General features: G+C 42.1%; 1 protein-coding gene across 11 annotated transcripts in view; it reads right to left on the bottom strand.

Moving 5' to 3' along the window:
* Window positions 1–1,259: 1,259 nt before the first annotated feature.
* Window positions 1,260–17,091, bottom strand: part of BBX (BBX high mobility group box domain containing) — a 265,993-nt gene continuing 250,161 nt past the window's right edge. For 7 of the 11 annotated variants that reach the window (XM_040621187.1, XM_040621193.1, XM_040621195.1 and 4 more), the window contains 3 exons: window positions 13,801–13,998; window positions 11,411–11,597; window positions 1,260–7,091 (listed from right to left, as the gene is read on the bottom strand). In XM_040621187.1, coding sequence (XP_040477121.1) covers window positions 7,004–7,091; window positions 11,411–11,597; window positions 13,801–13,998 — 473 coding nt within the window. In that variant the 3' untranslated portion in view covers window positions 1,260–7,003. The remainder of the gene's footprint in view (window positions 7,092–11,410; window positions 11,598–13,800; window positions 13,999–17,091) is intronic. The other 4 variants (XM_040621196.1, XM_040621197.1, XM_040621198.1 and 1 more) reach the window with 2 other exon arrangements.

Raw genomic sequence — 17,091 nt, 5'->3', positions numbered from 1 at the left:
CTTCCAAAAGGTGAAAAGGTTTCTGAAAAGTGATGATGAACAATTTTGTTTTCGGTATGAACAGAGTGGAGTCAGCGTTATTGGTTTTTAGCTCTTTGATAACCACTTTACTTTTCCTCGCAAGAGACTGTATGTTCTACCGCAAAGGACCGACGTACCATGGAATCCACGCAGACCCAGCACAGCACACGTGTGCATGACCTGTCATCTTCTGGCCTAGTGGAACTTACACTCTTTGGTACGGAGCTCCCCCCACCCCACTACAAGATATTTTATTCTCAGTTATTCAAAAAAGCGTGCTGGAGAACTAGAACATGTAATTCACCAGGCAGACCGATTTTACGGAGCATTCCTACAGCACAACACACGCAAGTGTGAGTTACCCGTGTGAATGTAGCGTGTTCTGGGTCTCCTACACCACTGTATCTCCTGACGGAGCTCACTCCTACTGCATCAGGCCCTTACGAGTGTATTTGAAAGAGGGAGCTAGCTATAGTTAGGGTCTCTTCGGAATATACTTAAACATACCAACCTTCGAGTTGGAATAAAAATGAGAAAATCAACAATTATCATTTAATGAACATTTTTTTCCCTTATAGGCGCTATGTCAACATTTTCATATGTATTTCCTTTACATTCTAGAAGAAGTGTGAGGAGGCATTATCACCACCATCATGTAGTAAGTGAAGTGGAGTTCAGGGAGGTTGAAAAATCCAATAATAAATGGGTGGAACCAGACTTTGAAATAAGTCTGAACGCAAAGCCTGTGGTATCATTATACCCTGTATTTATACACTGTGTGAGTGTGCGTGCGTGTGCTATTCTGAAGGATTGAAAGAACATATCCGAGGTTCTAAGGTTCAGGACATTGTATTCAGCAAAACTGAGGTCTGAATTTATACTCTAGGTTATAGTCTTAATGTTATCACTTCCATAGTTTGATTACAGTTCGGGGGAAGTTGGTATGTTCAGGTCGACGTTTGCCAGGAGGCTGTCCTCCTGAGCAGCAGAATGAAGCGTATCTTCTTTCTTCTGTCAGGCTGATTTCTACTCCACCCATGAGGGAAAAGCAGCCTAGGCTGCTCAAACATGGGGAGTCTCAGGCAAACAGTTTGGGGGAGACCAGCATTTGACATTCTGAAATAGCTAAAATATCGTTGGTAGATAGGGTCTACTGAAGGCACCGTACTGTCTGGCCAGGGGGGTGAACGTCAAGAAATATGTTTGAATAATCTCTTTAAAATATTTCAAATTTTTATTAAATATTTTTATTCAGTTTTAAGATCACAGTTAAAGTACTTTAGCATGTTATACACATGACTTACATGTGCAATTTTTAGAAATATCAAATTAAGTATAAGATTCTGAAGAAAGAAATTATATAAATGTGTATATTGACTTTTACTACACATACATCTAAGAAAGCAATAATTCTGTTGTACCATTAAGTGGAAATCATTTATTACATGGCATGTTTACACCAACTCTAAAGAGAACCAAGCCAATTTCTGAAAGCAAAAAAATGAGCGATTCGGTCATGCTGAAACAGTCAACAGACTTAAGACCCGGTGGTCAAATGAAGCTGTGGTTAGTTTATGACGTGTAAGTAAGCAATTCAAACCTCTGAGAAAAGTTCATAATCTGGTACATGGAATCTCAGGTGGTTTTTATTCTTTTTTTGGACAAATTCCTGAGAGCAAGAGACCGTTTAGTGCGAAGGAAATGAGAAGGACGTTGTTGAACATGTGCTGAGCTCCAGGTCACAAACCTGCCCCATCCCCGTTCTGCTGCTCTCACAGCTGAGGCACTAACGTGAGGTGTCAGGGGACACGAGCCAGCCCCTGGGGGCCACAAAGGGACAGCAGTGTTGGTTCTCGAAACCCACGTGCCTCTGATTCAGGTTAGAGCCTGTGAGGTATGATTTGCGGTGCGGGTGGTAAGGTTTGGAGGCATCGAATTAGGTCCTTTTTACTCAGTAACAGGTTCTGGCCCAAGGTAGTGGGAGGTCTTTGGAAGGAGTAGTAATGCTCACGATAACTAGTTCTGTGCACAAAAATCGATTTGAGGGCAGGACCAATTTTGACCACGGACTGCAACAAGGAAACAGTGGCCATAGAACTTAATATAAGGTTTCCTCTTTCAATTTATTAGCATAAATCCTACCACCACAAATAAGATTTGGCCAGGAGAGGAAACTCTTTCTTGGGTGTGAAGAAAATGTGTACTTCTATTTTTTAAGGAAAGCCTAGCACAAACAGATGGAAGTGTATCAGGGGAGTCAAAAAGATTTGTCTTGTTATTCACTATTTTGTCACTTCTTTCATCTGAAATGTAAAGAAAATAACGTCCCCAGTGAACAGGACAAGGTGATTTAATATGGAGTATAATAAACTTAGCTATCACTTCCACACTAAAGCAAAGCAGTCCATCAAACCCTGAATACTTCACCAGACGTATCTGGTAAGATAAACTGAACAACTGTTTGTTATTATAAGTACGATGTTAGTCTAAGTAAGATGATTTAAAAAAAAAATACCAAAACTCAAATAAAAACAAAATCCAAATCTAGTTCTTTGGGAATGCTTGTATAAATAAAAGCAACAGCTAATTAACAATTAGTACACTCTTTGTAAGGTGCAAAACAAGGTCCTATGTGGGGAGAGCTAAGATGTAATTTCCACCTAGCAGTCACTCTGAATACTTTATAGGTCAGATGTAGTAACGACATTTGCTTCTACTGCCCGTTTTCAGCAATACATTGTTCTCTCTGGAGAAGGCAGTCTGGGAAGTCACAACACTGCAGTGGGCAACAGTGGCACTGAAGTCGGAGCAAGAAAAGACAAAGCTCGGAAACGGGACTTACTGAGAGGAACTCTGAAAGCCGAGGTAGCCCGTTGGATTGGCCTTCTGTGAGGGCTCCAAGGAGCAGTGCAGTCGAAGGGGAGTCTCCTCCACAGCTTCCCGACTCTCCCTTTCCAAAGGGGTGGTTCCAGGCCTTGCAGGACTTCCTTCCTTCTCCCCAGCGAGGCGGTGGCGCTTACCCTCTGCTCTGTGGAGGCCAGCCTCCAGCCTCCGGTCTCCAGAAAGCTTGGGATTCGTACAGTAGTTCAGCAGGCAGCACAGTCCCACTGCTTCACATTAATGCCAAATGCCAAACTTGGAACAGAGTCATCGGACACCCTCCTTCCCCCCCCACCCCCACACCGTATGAACAAAACGTCTCATTCCGTTTCCGGCTTACTCCTGGTTCTGTATCAATTTATAATTTGCTTGAGATTTTACAGAGGTGCAAACTTTTCCATACGATGAGCCAAAGACTGCAGAGTGCAAACAAAACTTTCTAGGACTTAGGCAGCGTAGCATCTGACTGGGTAAGAAAGTGACGGGGATACACATGTTGGAATATAAATAACTGGACCAGTTCAGATGCTCCTTTTGTTCAGAGTGTCCCACCACTTTTTTTTTTTTTTCCCCTCTCCAGCAGTTTTAATGGCAGGAACTAGAATCAGTGATAATGTGGGAATGATTTCAGCATGGCTTTGAGCTGGCATTGGTAGAAAGCTCATCTGACAGAATTCAGTGAACACAGTTCTGGTACTTGTGGGGAAAAGACTGTCAGAATTACAACAGTAGGATTTATCCTTATAAAAGGGCTTTGACGAATTACATTTTGATCTAAAATCTGGGAACTAACCTAATTTGGGGATAAGAACCTGTATCGTCAATGTGGCTGTGGGACATTTTTCCTTTTCCTGATCTCATTACAGTTATCCAAACAAATAAAAAACTTAAGAAGGATGTCTTACAGTATTTTTTTCTTTCACTCAGCTTCTTAGAGCTGCGGCTTCAGTTACTATAATATACTCTACACACTTCAAAATTACATAGGAAAATACCCAGAATAACTAAATAAATAAAAGGCTAAAGAAAACTGGAACAGTACTCTGTCTCCATCTGAGACTAAATCATCCACTTCGGCATCACAGAGAAGGGCTAGGACAATTTTTTTCAAAAGATTTATATACAGGTTTGAATCCAGAAATTAAGGTTAAAAGCATAAATATCGATAATTTCAACTAGATTCAGAATGGTTTTTCAGAAAGATATGATACAACAATTTAGAATAAAACAAAGCAGAAAAGCATCATATTTTGGTTTGCTTGAGATTTACATAAGGTGCAACAACTTTTTCTCTTGAGGATGCTTGTGGGACAAATGTTAGTGTCAATGGTGTTTGCTGGCAGATTAAGGTACACACCATAGCAATATGATTTTCCAAAATATAAAGAATGAGTGAAATGAAATGAAAATGATGGGGGGGCACTACATGTTGGTCTGAAATATTTGTGCTAACAAATGTTGTTACCTGAAAATACCAACACCCCTCTCCAGCGGATTCAGGGCATGAGAAAAGCACTATTATTGAAATCAAGACTTCACTCAGAGAAACAACAAGGCGAGTGGCTAAAGGACTATAAAGCTTTGCAGGATTTCTGCTACTCTCAGTGCCTAACCGCTTAAAAATTAAGCATTTCTACAAAAAGGTTTTTTTTTTTTTTTTAAAAGTATCTGAAAACAGTCATATCCAGTAGATTGCCCTCCCACCCCACCCCTGCCTAAGGGAAAAGCCACTGAGGTTTAGGAAAAGCAGATCAAGTAAGATATTAATCACATAGAAAAAAGTAATCTTCTGTTTTGCTTCTTTTTAAAAAAGGTCCCATGAATATACAGCAATCTCTTAAGGAAATCTAGTGAAATGTAACTGGAGGACTGAAGGAGGGTGTGCTCTGGCAAAAATAGATCTATTCTAACGTGTTCTCTAGAATAACAAGTTAGTACCATTGTCAAGGTGCATGTTCTGCACCAAACAATTTTTGTTGTTGGTTTTTTTTTTTTTTTTGGATTTTTAGCTAATTATAATTTTTAAATCACTGCTAGCAAGTGGTCCAAAAACTCCAACAGCCACCAACATTGGGACCCAGCAATTTTCAAACATTCACTTTGTGTTTTGAAGTTTAGAAAATATTAATAAAACAGCATCATAGTAAAAATATTATGCTAAAATCTGGGGCTGCTCGCCTGATTTATTTCTATGTGAATGGGATTAAGCTTTAACCTCTGACTAACCTAGCTTACTAATTCCTTCTTCCTCCATGCCCACAATGATTATGCATTTTTGAGGACACCTTTCCAATGCTCTGCTGCCCTCTTTATCTGCTTTGAAGAAAAAAAAAACAACAAACAAACCAAACAAATCCCTATATTCTTTTTCAATTCTGTTAGTATGTTGTACATATTTTCCAGCACCAAAACTGAAGTAATATCTACAACTATGAAAAGCTAAACCTAGTCAGTACTAATAGAGTCATTTTTTTTGTATGGCTGTTAGGTCAGATTAAGATTAGAAAAAAAAAATCGTCGTTACAATTGAGTCAAGTATAAATAAGAAAGCTAGATAAAACCTTGTAAACTGTCACCATGTAGAGATCTAATTCAAAAGCTTCAAACTCGAACTAATGCTATCAAAATTCCGCCAGTTTGAAAACCAATAAAAATTATTGCTGGAATCCAATAATTAAAATTTGGTAGTTTGTGCTGCGATGCAAGAGTGGGGATACACTTTGTGCTATGGAACAAATACCCTGTAACATCGGTAGCCTCCGACTAATTTTGATGTATCACTTTGCATGTGTTGCTAGGAAACAAGACACTGAATGTCAGGTGGTTAAGTCAATATGTTGAATGTTCTAATAAGCCAGGTAATCTGCTTGGCACTGGCATTCGTATGGTTGGTTTTATGTTCAAAAGCAACAGAACACAAAAAGGAAACAAACTTGCAGTGGCTCTATGACTAAGACTCCCACCCTGGTCAGGCATACCTCCCTCATCATTTATTCCATACCTCCTTCACAACACACAACTCAAAATGGCTCTAAAACCCTGCAGCGGCAATCAGGCTGTGCATAGCAGTTGCTACCCGTCCAGTCGGTCTGGGATGGATGGAAAAGGTCTGTAGCTCAAAGTCCACATGAAGTGAGTGCCTTCAATGTGTTCAGAATAGTGAAGTAATACTAAGGTCACTTCTGAATAATATTTTTCTTTTTTTGTTTGTATGAACGATCCATTGGTCACTTAGACCCCTGTGTAAAAATAAAAGAATCCTCAAGGCATGAAAACATCAGTAATCTGTAATCTGCAGGACTCTTCTGGGAAAATATTTGCCACAATGTGCCCCAAGCAAATTCTTCTTGGTCACTCAAGGCTAAGAAAAAAATTCAGCTTGTAAGAATTCTAATTTTCTTTCTTTTTTTTTTCTTTTTTTCTTTCTTTCTTTTTTTTTTTGCCAGCAAACTACCACTCTGGTGGCAAATATAAAAGTGCAGAATATATGGACCACGAGGCCGAGCATACACCGCTAACAATGGTACGTCTGCCTGTCCGTGCTGCTTGGGAGTCTCTGGAACAGGCTTTTTAATATTATTCTACAATATAAATGTAGGTATACCTATTATATAAACCATCTTAGAACTTAAATCTCCATGTACAAAAAAGACTAAGAATATCTAATAATAACTAGTGCAGTGCGTCAGTTTTTGTTTTTTGTTTGTTTTTTGTTTTTTTGTTTGGAAAGAATAACTAGGTAATATACGAAACTAGTTTCACACTCTCTGGTTGGTAAAAGAGACGCTGGGTGAGCTACAGTAAAGGCAGCCTTTTACCAAGTCACCACCGATTACCATCAAAAGCCTTCAATAGAAAGCAAAGCTCCAGGATCATTCTGCTCATTATCAGACAGATAACATCACCCCCAAAGACTCTGGGTTCCAAAAGAACACACCAGCCCAGGATGCTAACTTCTGCTTCAAGTGAATCTGGGCCGTGCAGGGCAATGAGCACTGGTTCGCAGTCTGTATTTCCCACCACACGGACTCACTAGCATCCCTCGGTAAAGACAAGGCTAGGGTAGTAGGTAAAGCACAATGTTTTACAATTAAAGGGCGCTTCACTGGTCAGCGCAGGAAATAAGTACAGGAGCCTGTGGCATTTCTTTTGGCTGTCCGTCATGGGTGAGCGGAGTCGACCTCTGACCTCTGCAAAACAAGGAGAAGGACAAAAGAAGTCAACCACTTGAGAGTACGGTATCAGAAAGAGGAGAAGATGACGAGTAACTAGTAAGAGCTTTCCAGTATCATGTAAGCCCAAAGGCTCACTTGTTACTTATGCTACTTAGCTGAAACCGTTTTTGTTCTTAGGGCTGCTGCTTTTTTGAAATTTTCTTTTTTCTTTTCTTTTTTTTTTTTTAAAGATTTTATTTATTTATTTGACAGAGATAGAGACAGCCAGAGAGAGAGGGAACACAAGCAGGGGGAGTGGGAGAGGAAGAGCAGACTCCCAGCGGAGGAGCCTGATGTGGGGCTCGATCCCAGAACGCCGGGATCACGCCCTGAGCCAAAGGCAGGTGCTTAACCGCTGTGCCACCCAGGCGCCCCTGCTTTTTTGAAATTTTCTAATCTCAGTTCCCCTCACATGACTTAACAACATACTCTACCCCCAAACCACCAGCTCCCTTTTGCAGAGGTGGAACCTGATTTGGGGCGACTCCCTAAAAAGTGGGGAACTTTCAATCAAGGGCCGTGGTTCTAAGACAACAGTCTTCCTCTTGATCCATTAAAATATGAACCATGTCCTTTGCTGAGCTGACCAAGGGGAAAACTCTCCTGTACTAATTGATCATCTCCAGGCTCATTTCCTAAAATACAGGAATAAACCCAACTTAAAACATAAGGCCAATTAAAGCAATGGCCCCTGAGACCAGAGGACCCGTGACTCTAGCACAAATGAGTGAAAAGACGAAAGAAAAGTCTCACAGACACATGGAGAGCAAGCGTGCAGGGGAAGTAGGCAAGTAGCGACTGACTTTAGAGTGTGAGAAAATCTGAGCAACTTGGGCCAAATCAACACATGCAAAGACAGAACTCCAGACACGACTAGAAAATCCATAGAAATACCCATCATTTGGATTGGAACTACACCAGAGTGAGCTGATTTTTCATTCAGCTTTTGGTAAATGAGTAGGAAAAAATTTACTTCACGGTTATAAGGAAACCCTTCAAATTCTTGGTAATTTCTACAGAGCTTCTCCTTCTAAAAAGATAGGATGGGACACCTCCTTGACACTTCCCCACAGGCCTACCAGAGATCAGACAGCGTCCGCTCACGGCTCTGGCCCACAGTGGTCCCCACATCACTGTGCTGGAAATCTCTGATGAGCAGCCAGGCCTCCAGGGGCCTGACCTTTTCAACACAGTATCTCCTTCAGATTACGTAGAACAAAAGGAGCTACTTAAAAATTCAAATTGAATCTTGTTCATCGCTATACCCAAGTTCCTTTCTCTTGACGCACACACAAAAAAATAGTGTAGATAAATCACAACATTTGGGGATTTCAGAATCCAATGATCACTTAGCTTAAGATATCAGGATTTTAGAAAAACAAAACATGTGTTATAACCAAACCTCTGGATTAATCCGCTCATGCATGTGGGGATGCTGTGAGCACCGACTGTTCAGTATGTTCAACTCTTTGTTCAAGAACGATGAAATTAAAATGCCTTTTTTTTTTTACCTTTAAGATTGAACCTGTAACAATATTAGAACAGCCGAAAGAATTTTAATTAGTGAAAAAGGAAACATTAAGAAGAAAAAAGTGAAAGATGGAAAAGTATAGTATACAAAAAAGAGCAACAGGGACAGAGAGAAACTGGGGTGGAAGCCAGGTGAGTCACAGAAAAGAGCAGAGGAGGCGGGACCTGACGTGGCTGCAGCTAACTGATGGGGCCGGCTCCAGTGGAAGTGGCAGTGAGATGCGTCATGACGTCCTCGGACCTGAGAGAGGCTTGCTCAAGCAGCAAGCGAGTTGGAGCAAAGGCAAAGACGCTGGAGTTCAAAGACCTTAGAGCAAAGCTTAACTCAGTTTGGCTGTGCGTTCCTGGCAAGTTCATCGTCTGCAACATCGTTAAAAAGGGTTCAAAGAGACCCACCTGGCAGGGCTGAGTTTAGGACTAAATTTAATGAGCTTTCCCCTTATGAAACCCCTAGTAAATAAACAGGCTCTCCACAAAGGTTCATTCCAACTTCCTATTTCCTACATTTTGCAAAACTGTCTATGTTGGGTTTCTGAACCTGATGTTAAGATGTCTCAGGACAAGAATGCAGGTGACACATTTCTACCCCTAACTCTGCGGATCACGCTCTAAATTATGAACGCAGGTATGTCTAAGCAGCCATTGCACCTGCTGTGCAAGCCGGGTACAATTCCATGAAGCCCATAGGTAGAGGGCAGTCTGGGAGCTCTGCTCTAACAGGTAAGGGCAAAAATTACAACTAAGAGTCTTCAGGGAGATCCGTTTTTCTAGAAATTAAGAACATTAACCATTTGCGTGACTGATAGTAAGATTCTAGGATCCAATACTGATCTTTCTAATGAGAGGTTTTAAAGACAAGAACCCTTGCTGACACCATTTTCTGTATGTCTGCCGGTGAACTTAGGTGGACATACTTCAAGAACACGTCATTTACACATCTACCCATTCACTTGTTCATTCATCCATGGGTGTGCCAAGAGCTAAGGAAGCTGGGGACAGGAGGATTAAAACCAGGGCTCTGCTTTCAAAATACACTGGGAAGAGACAGATGTGTCCGTGAATAATTACAACCCAGTGTGGCAGCTGGTCTCGGAGCGTATACACAGACAGTGCAGGGACTTCAGGAGGAAGACCGAGAGAAGCAAGCAGGAGTAGAGACGGAAGGAGGGGCAGCAGTTCGCCTGAGGGGGGATGTGCAAAGCCAAGAACCTGGCTTAGCTAGGTGCCAGCGAGCGATGCCACACGATGGCAGGGTAGCGAGGACGGGGTGGTGGAGATGAGAGCGGAGAGGTCTGCTGAGGCTTCCTGCTGTTGCAAGTTGGCAGTCATGGAAGGTTGCTCAGCACAGCCGGGGTGTGATGCTGGCAGCAGCAAGGGGGGCTGTGTGATAGACTTTGCTGAGCCCTGAATTATGATCCCCTCTGACTTCTTACATTGCCTCTTATTTCCAAAATTTATGGGGCACTTAGGAACATGCAGCCATGTAGCTCATCTTCTCACATGCGTAGGGGTCTGTCGTCTGTACTCGACTGTAAAGCCCCATGAGTGGAGAACTGTGTGTGCGTTCTCTCCTTCGGAGACGTGAGCAGATTTTAATGATGTCTGTCAGCATTCACTTGCTATTAGGCACTTGCAGTATACACATGAAAAGGAATTTGACTTCTTGGAATTATCTAGAGGCGATTTGTGATGAAGCTGTAGAACTCTAATATGATAGGTAAAGAGCAAGAAGCAAACAAAGCTTATGTCAGGGCCTCCTAAACATGGATGTGGAAAAGGAGAGTGAAGCCCAACGGGCAGGTATGGAAGTTGTGCTAGATCTAAAACTCTCGTACTGAAGACTGAAAGTCTGGGAAAGTAGTTCATCTGTGGGTAACCCACCTTGAATAAAAGTATGAAATACTCAAATTTACAAATGGCTCTTTTGCCTTCCCCAAGGGTCCATGAAATAGCAGAATACCCAATTATACACTCAGAACTTAATATACTTTCTGTGAGGCTTTCCTGAGTTCAAAAGGCCTTCAAGATCTATGATCCCATGTGATCTTTACGACTCTGTGCTTCTTTGGGGATATCATTATGCTCACGGGAAGATGAGAAAACCAAGGCTGGGAGAAATAAATTACTTTCTAGCAAACAGACAAAGACACACCCAAGCCTCCTGCCCTCCAGGACACAGTTGACAAGATGCTTCTTCCCCACCACCGTTTTCTTCCAGCAGCATCACCACCACCACCAGCACCGTCCTCAAGGGGGCGTTTGCCACATGCCAGCACTGGGGCATTGGCTCATTCCGCCTAACATCGCTATGAAATGAGAGCTACCTACACCCATTTCACAGAAGAAAAACTGGAGGGTAGAGAGGTGAATAACGCATCTTGCTCAAGACCTCATAGTCTGCAGATGATGGATGCAGGGCTCAAACCCAGGTTTGAGGCCTGACCTCGAAGCTCACACTTAATGGTTAGATAATACTGCTTCTCTGCTCTTCCAGGCTTTTTATGGAAATGAAGTCTAGTCACAGAATACCAGATTCAAAATGGGATACTTGGCTGACTCTATTTCCCTATATTTACCCACACTGCTAATTAAGACGTGACTTGCTCTTGAATCAAGTCTTGTGAACCACAACGCATTGTGAAAAATAACACAAGCCCTGTCGGAAAATAGGACTCGGCTTCCATGTTGCTCTCCCTATCCCTGTTTGTACACGGAGGTAAGGTTGGTTGACCAGGACCCCCAATACCCTGATGCTCACCGCTCACCTGTGCACATTTTCCATGGCAGCCACTTCTGCCAGCGCCGCGAGACTGAAGAACGCAGACACGGCCGGCATCTCCGGAGTGCTGCTCCGCGTCTCCGCGGCCTCGGGGTTGTGGGAGCCTTCGTCATGGCAGCCTGTCTCGGTCACTTTTGGGAGACTCCTCAGCAGCTGTTCCTTTGGTTTCTCATCTGTAACGAAAGGGAAATTCATCACAAGAGGATCACTATGTTCTCTCCAGAGAAGGGATACAGAGGAAACTCTTTGCCGGACAATGCGAAATGAGCTAATATTCTTTGTTCACTCCTGTCATCTATCGAATACCAAGGCTTTTACGGATTTTCTTCTCCCATGGTAATAAAACTCTTTTATCAAACTCAGTTGCAACTATGGACAGCATTATGCCCTGAAACTAAGTGGAAGAGAAGCTGTGTTTTATCCAAGGTCACAGAATAGGTCAGTCTCAGAGTGAGAGGGAAAAAATGGGCTTTGACCAAAATAAAAATGTTGGGACTTCTGCAAAGGGGCCTGTGGATGCTGCAGAAGGCCCCTGAACACCCAACTGAGCCAACATTTCTGATGAAGCCGTAGGATGCTCTGCTATGGCACCTTGGACATTTGGCTTGCTGTGACACGAACATTTAGGATGGCCTCAACTAATCCCAATGAGATCAATCAATCCCAGTAAGATCCTGAGTTGTTATTCTTGTTCTGAAGACCTACTGGAAGGAAGACGAAGGCCCGTGTGGTATTTACGAGGAAGTGCTAAAATGCTATGAAAATATACTGTTGGAAATGAATATACTTTATTATGTGGCAATTATAAAGGAGGAGGAATCTTTATCATGGTTTTTAAAACGTTTTGAATATAGAATGACATTGATAAAGGCTGTAAATGTCAGATATTAGAATATGAGAGTGCTATGTGCTTCTCTACATGAAAGTAATATTTCTAAGATCTTTTAATCTTTCTGTAAGTGAAAATGATGCTATAGCAATTTATGAAATCAAAATCACAGAACAGAACCCAGAGTGGAAAGGGAAGGAGCAAGGGGTCTGCTGGACTAAGTATCAGGAAAACTAGACTCCAGTCCTCATCTAGAGCTAGTAGGTCAATGTATTAACAAATGAAATCCTACCTCTCTGAGCTTCATCTCTTATATAACAGGGTAAAATGGGGGCATTTAATATGCTTTATAGTTCTAACAATCTACACACGCTAAACACAAAATGTGTATGAAATTCACTAATTGTCTTCCTAATCTATCTCAGCAATGAATCTTTACTTGCAATTAGATTAACCTAAATCAGGTATTTATAAATACTACATTCAAAACACACTCATTTAAATATTGTTTTTAATTTTATAATTTTTTTTCATTAGGGTAAGTGTACTCTTTAATCCCCAACACCTCTGTAACTCATCCCCCCACCCACATCCCCCCTGGTAACCATCAATTCGTTCTTGAGAGTTAAGAGTCTGTTTCTTGGTTTGTCTTTCACTCTTTTTTCCCCCCTTTGCTCTAAACATGTTTGCTATTTATAGAAGTCATTATGGACCTGTGACCTTTTTCTGAAAACTGGATTAGGGCAGGGGGAGGGACGCCTCAAAGCTGAGAGAATGAGGTGCCGGGGGTGCTGAAAGGTAGAAAGGCAACAATAGCGAAGACCATTAATGCTCCGTTGGTGTAGCACCCCAAGATCTGAGGGGGCTGCTCAGTGTTACTCTCTGACCCCACTCCTTAACTTGGGCCCCTTGGGCAATTCTGCTGCTATGGAGGCCACCAGGAACAGCAAACAGACCACAGGCCATGACTGAAAATAGAGAAATTCACTGTCAGTTAAGATTTGGTTAAAGGTCAGTCCAGATAACTCAAGAAATCCAGAAGCATTCTCAGGCTCCCTTGGTGATGAGAATCAGCTTATTAGAAAGTACTGGATGCTTTCTAAGGTTCCTTAATCCAATGGTTTTAAATACTTGATAATATGGTTTGTAGTGACTTGAACAGTGAACCGTGAAGAAACACTGATTCATCTAGTATTTTTAAAAGTCTAGGATCTCCGGGAATTTACTTAATGAAGACTGCTTTTGTGCATGCTGAGAAAGAGAAGGAGAAACACACAGTCCTAAAAATTACCTTTCCTTTCTAAGAATGCTCTTGGAAAAAGAGCTATGATTTTAACACGTATACACTTTGTACATTTGGGAGCCTGTGGAAAACTCGTTCTTAAGGAGATCCAGAGAAGGAAAATGTTCCTGTGGCCAAACCCACAGAACAGACCCATTTTTCAATGAGGATCCACAGTTGGCTTATGGTCATTTGCTGTCCAGTGTGGCCATGACAGTCACCACCTTGCTCTGGTTCTCTCTCATGTAAAGCTCCCTCTTCTTACCCAAAGTACCTCCAGCTGGTGACACCCGTCCATCTGCTGTCCTGACAAGGTGGGTAATCTTGGTTTTCCTTGCTTTTCTCTTTTGGCTGCCCACCAAGGGTTCTTGTGTTGTTGTTGGCTCTGGAGTGTTGGGAATGGATAGGGCATTTTTAACCTTATGAGCAGGCTCTGTGGTGTTTTTGTCTTCTGAAAATATGGCTGAAATAGGACAGATCATATATAGTTACACACAAAAACACAAGACATCGACATTGCTCTTGGAAAGAAACATCTCTCAGTGCCTGACCCATCTGAATGGAGAACTGAGATTTACAGTTGTCACAGTACTGATGGGAAAAAGAAATAAAATGGTGCCCATAATTTTAAGCAAATATACTTATTTATATTTGCTTTGATAAATTAGGTATAGAGGATTCAGATACCCTTGCTCTCTTTTAACAGAACACTGAACCAAGAGGCCATCGGAGAGACATTTTCTAAGTGTTTGCACCTTGCAGTTTGGTGGGGAAGATAGCGTATGCAAATCTGAGTGAATTGTGTTCCAACAGACCATAATTTCTACAGGTGGTCAGGGTCCCTATCCAAGATCCTCTTGGCCACCTGGTCTGGGGAAGATAATAAAAGAAGTTTCTCTTCGGGGCGCCTGGGTGGCACAGCGGTTGGGCGTCTGCCTTCGGCTCAGGGTGTGATCCCGGTGTTATGGGATCGAGCCCCACATCGGGCTCCTCCGCTATGAGCCTGCTTCTTCCTCTCCCACTCCCCCTGCTTGTGTTCCCTCTCTCGCTGGCTGTCTCTATCTTTGTCGAATAAATAAATAAAATCTTAAAAAAAAAAAAAGTTTCTCTTCTTCTGAGGACACTGAGATTAAATATGTACTACTTAAATTTATAGTTACCATTGGGACACTAGCTTTCAATCACCAGGTTGGACTGATGGGAACACAAATGGTGAGGCCTGACCTCCTCTTACGCATACTGACTGCTCAGCAAAGACCTGACCCACACTGGTGATGCCGAACATAAGTGAACACGCTCCCATTCACTGAATTCTAGGGCCAGGTGAATGTGCTCAGTCCGGTAATTTACTGAAGTACCACAGGCCAGCACAGCTCCAGGAAAGGTATTAGGTACCCTCATTCTAAGTGAATACCAATGAATCATTTAACAGCACACACTTCTATCTGAGGAGTCACTGTGTCAACAGTAAGGAGCACGCTTGCCACGCAAGACCTTGCTCCCAGTTCAAACAGGCTGGGGATGCCTGTATCTTTCCTTATATGCTCATTTCCTTGGGAGTTCACTCTCCCCACCCGCAATTTAAAAGTAAGACAAGTATATGTAGATAGGAGTGCAGTCAGCATTTAAGAATATATACATGCAGTCAAGTTTAGTAATTGGGACTTCTTTTTTTTTTTTATTCCAGAGGCCTAAGGGCTTTTAAGCAAGGAAAAGACGCATCTTTCCATTTTTAAACCATCCAATCTCTTAAGACAGGCACAGAAATAGTTTATGACAGAGAGGGGAGTGTGGCTCGGGAAATCAAGGTCTGACGTGGCCCACCCGGTGCACACTGAGCCGGGAGATAACTGAAGGCGCTGACGGGAAGGCAGAGCTGAAGGGAGACACTGAAAATACAATGCGTATCACACGGGAGGAAAAGAAAGCTAAAATAAGAGGAAGAGCACAGAGCGAGAATAACTCAGGGTGTGAAAAAATGCACATGCTGGTATAAACACTTGCATGAACTTTACTTAAATATTTTAATCTGGGTTTTTAATGAGGTTAGGTACATCCCTGGGAAAGGAGGGCTATGAATTCATTAAGATCCTTGCCCTTGAGAGACTGATTCCAGGCTTTCTATTCCAAAACAAGTGGGAAATCATTTCAATTACATCAAAAGAAAGGATGTAAAGCAGAAATCATACTGTGATTTGTGGCTTGGCCTTACCTCAATATAGCATAATAGAGGGCTCTGTGGGACAGGCTTAAGATAATAGTTCTTTAAAAGAAACTACTTGGCAATGTTCCCAAGTATCTTTTCAAACAAGTAATCAAAAATTAGGAAAAAGGCTCCTTTTAAATTTTAGATCTGTACCCAGGAAACAGTCTTGGTGTATTTATACTTTGATATTTAGCTTAACATAGGCCAGTGCTGGTATGTATTTTAAGATTTTTTTAGTTTAAACTTCAATAAAAGCTGCCAGTAAAATAAAAGTTAATTTGGTTAAGAAACACTCCAAAGAAGTTTCATGACTCTGCATTAGCCTTGAAATTCAAAGCCTCCAGTAGGTATAAAGAAGCCAGAATGTGAGTTTACGATGAGCATAAATAACATCTATTAGATATTCACAAGCTTCAAAATTTCTAGTTTCTTATCCAGATCCTTCACAGTTGTCCCTTCTGATTACAGGGGGGATTTTAATCACTTCTCCAGTATGAAAACAAAATTATAGATGGCTCTTCCAGAAAAAGCACTAACCTATTCCCTCTTCTCCTTCCACTTCCTAGAAATATCTAGAACTTATGGAAATAAGGGTACAGCAGGGTTCCAAAGATGAAGGGTGAATTACATCAGAAGAACTGCTTACAGAAAGAAAGAACCCAGGAAGTCAAAGAAAAGGCCAAGTGGGTTAGGAAAAGATGACCTGATTTCTACACAAAGACCATGGGGTGACGGAAATGATAGTCACAGAGAGACCTAGATTCTACTCTTGACTTTTAATTTACTAACTGCAGGACCATGGGTCTCAGAGTAAAGATGGAGGCTGGACCAGACTGGCTCTAAAGGAGCCATGAGCCCCCAAATTCTTTTCATTTGCTACATAGCCCAGCAGCAGGGTGCTAGCCAGCCTCCAGCCAGTTCTGGAGTCTCAAGGCGAGGGAAGAGTACTCCCTTGACAAAGACCGTTGGTTCTCTTGCCTTTGGTAAGTCTTCGAATGGTTTCATTTCCTTTCAGTGGTTGCTCTGTTTCCTGTGTGTTCCAGATGAATTAGTAAAAACACAGTAAGAAGCAAAGGGGATGGCTGCAAAGGGATAGCAAAAGGGAGGCAGCGTTAAGGCCTAAAAGCAGACTGGGACTAGGGAAAGCTCAGAAACCAGCAGACAAGGAGCCAGGCGGTGGAAGCAGGCTGGCCAACAGACACCAGCAATCAAGTCCCAGAGGTTGGTCTATTGGGAGACAGAGAAGGAGCAAATCAGGTTGCAGACCAAGTGGAAGAGCAAAATGTGAGAATACATAGAAGATTCTCATAAATCACTGCAAAGGAGGCCAGGCCACCTCTCTGGATGTTG

The sequence above is a fragment of the Ursus maritimus genome, unplaced genomic scaffold (genome assembly GCF_017311325.1).
Source record: "Ursus maritimus isolate PB19 unplaced genomic scaffold, ASM1731132v1 scaffold_4, whole genome shotgun sequence".
In the NCBI taxonomy this organism is placed as follows: Eukaryota; Metazoa; Chordata; class Mammalia; order Carnivora; family Ursidae; genus Ursus; species Ursus maritimus.
This window is presented reverse-complemented; position numbering and strand designations above follow the sequence as displayed.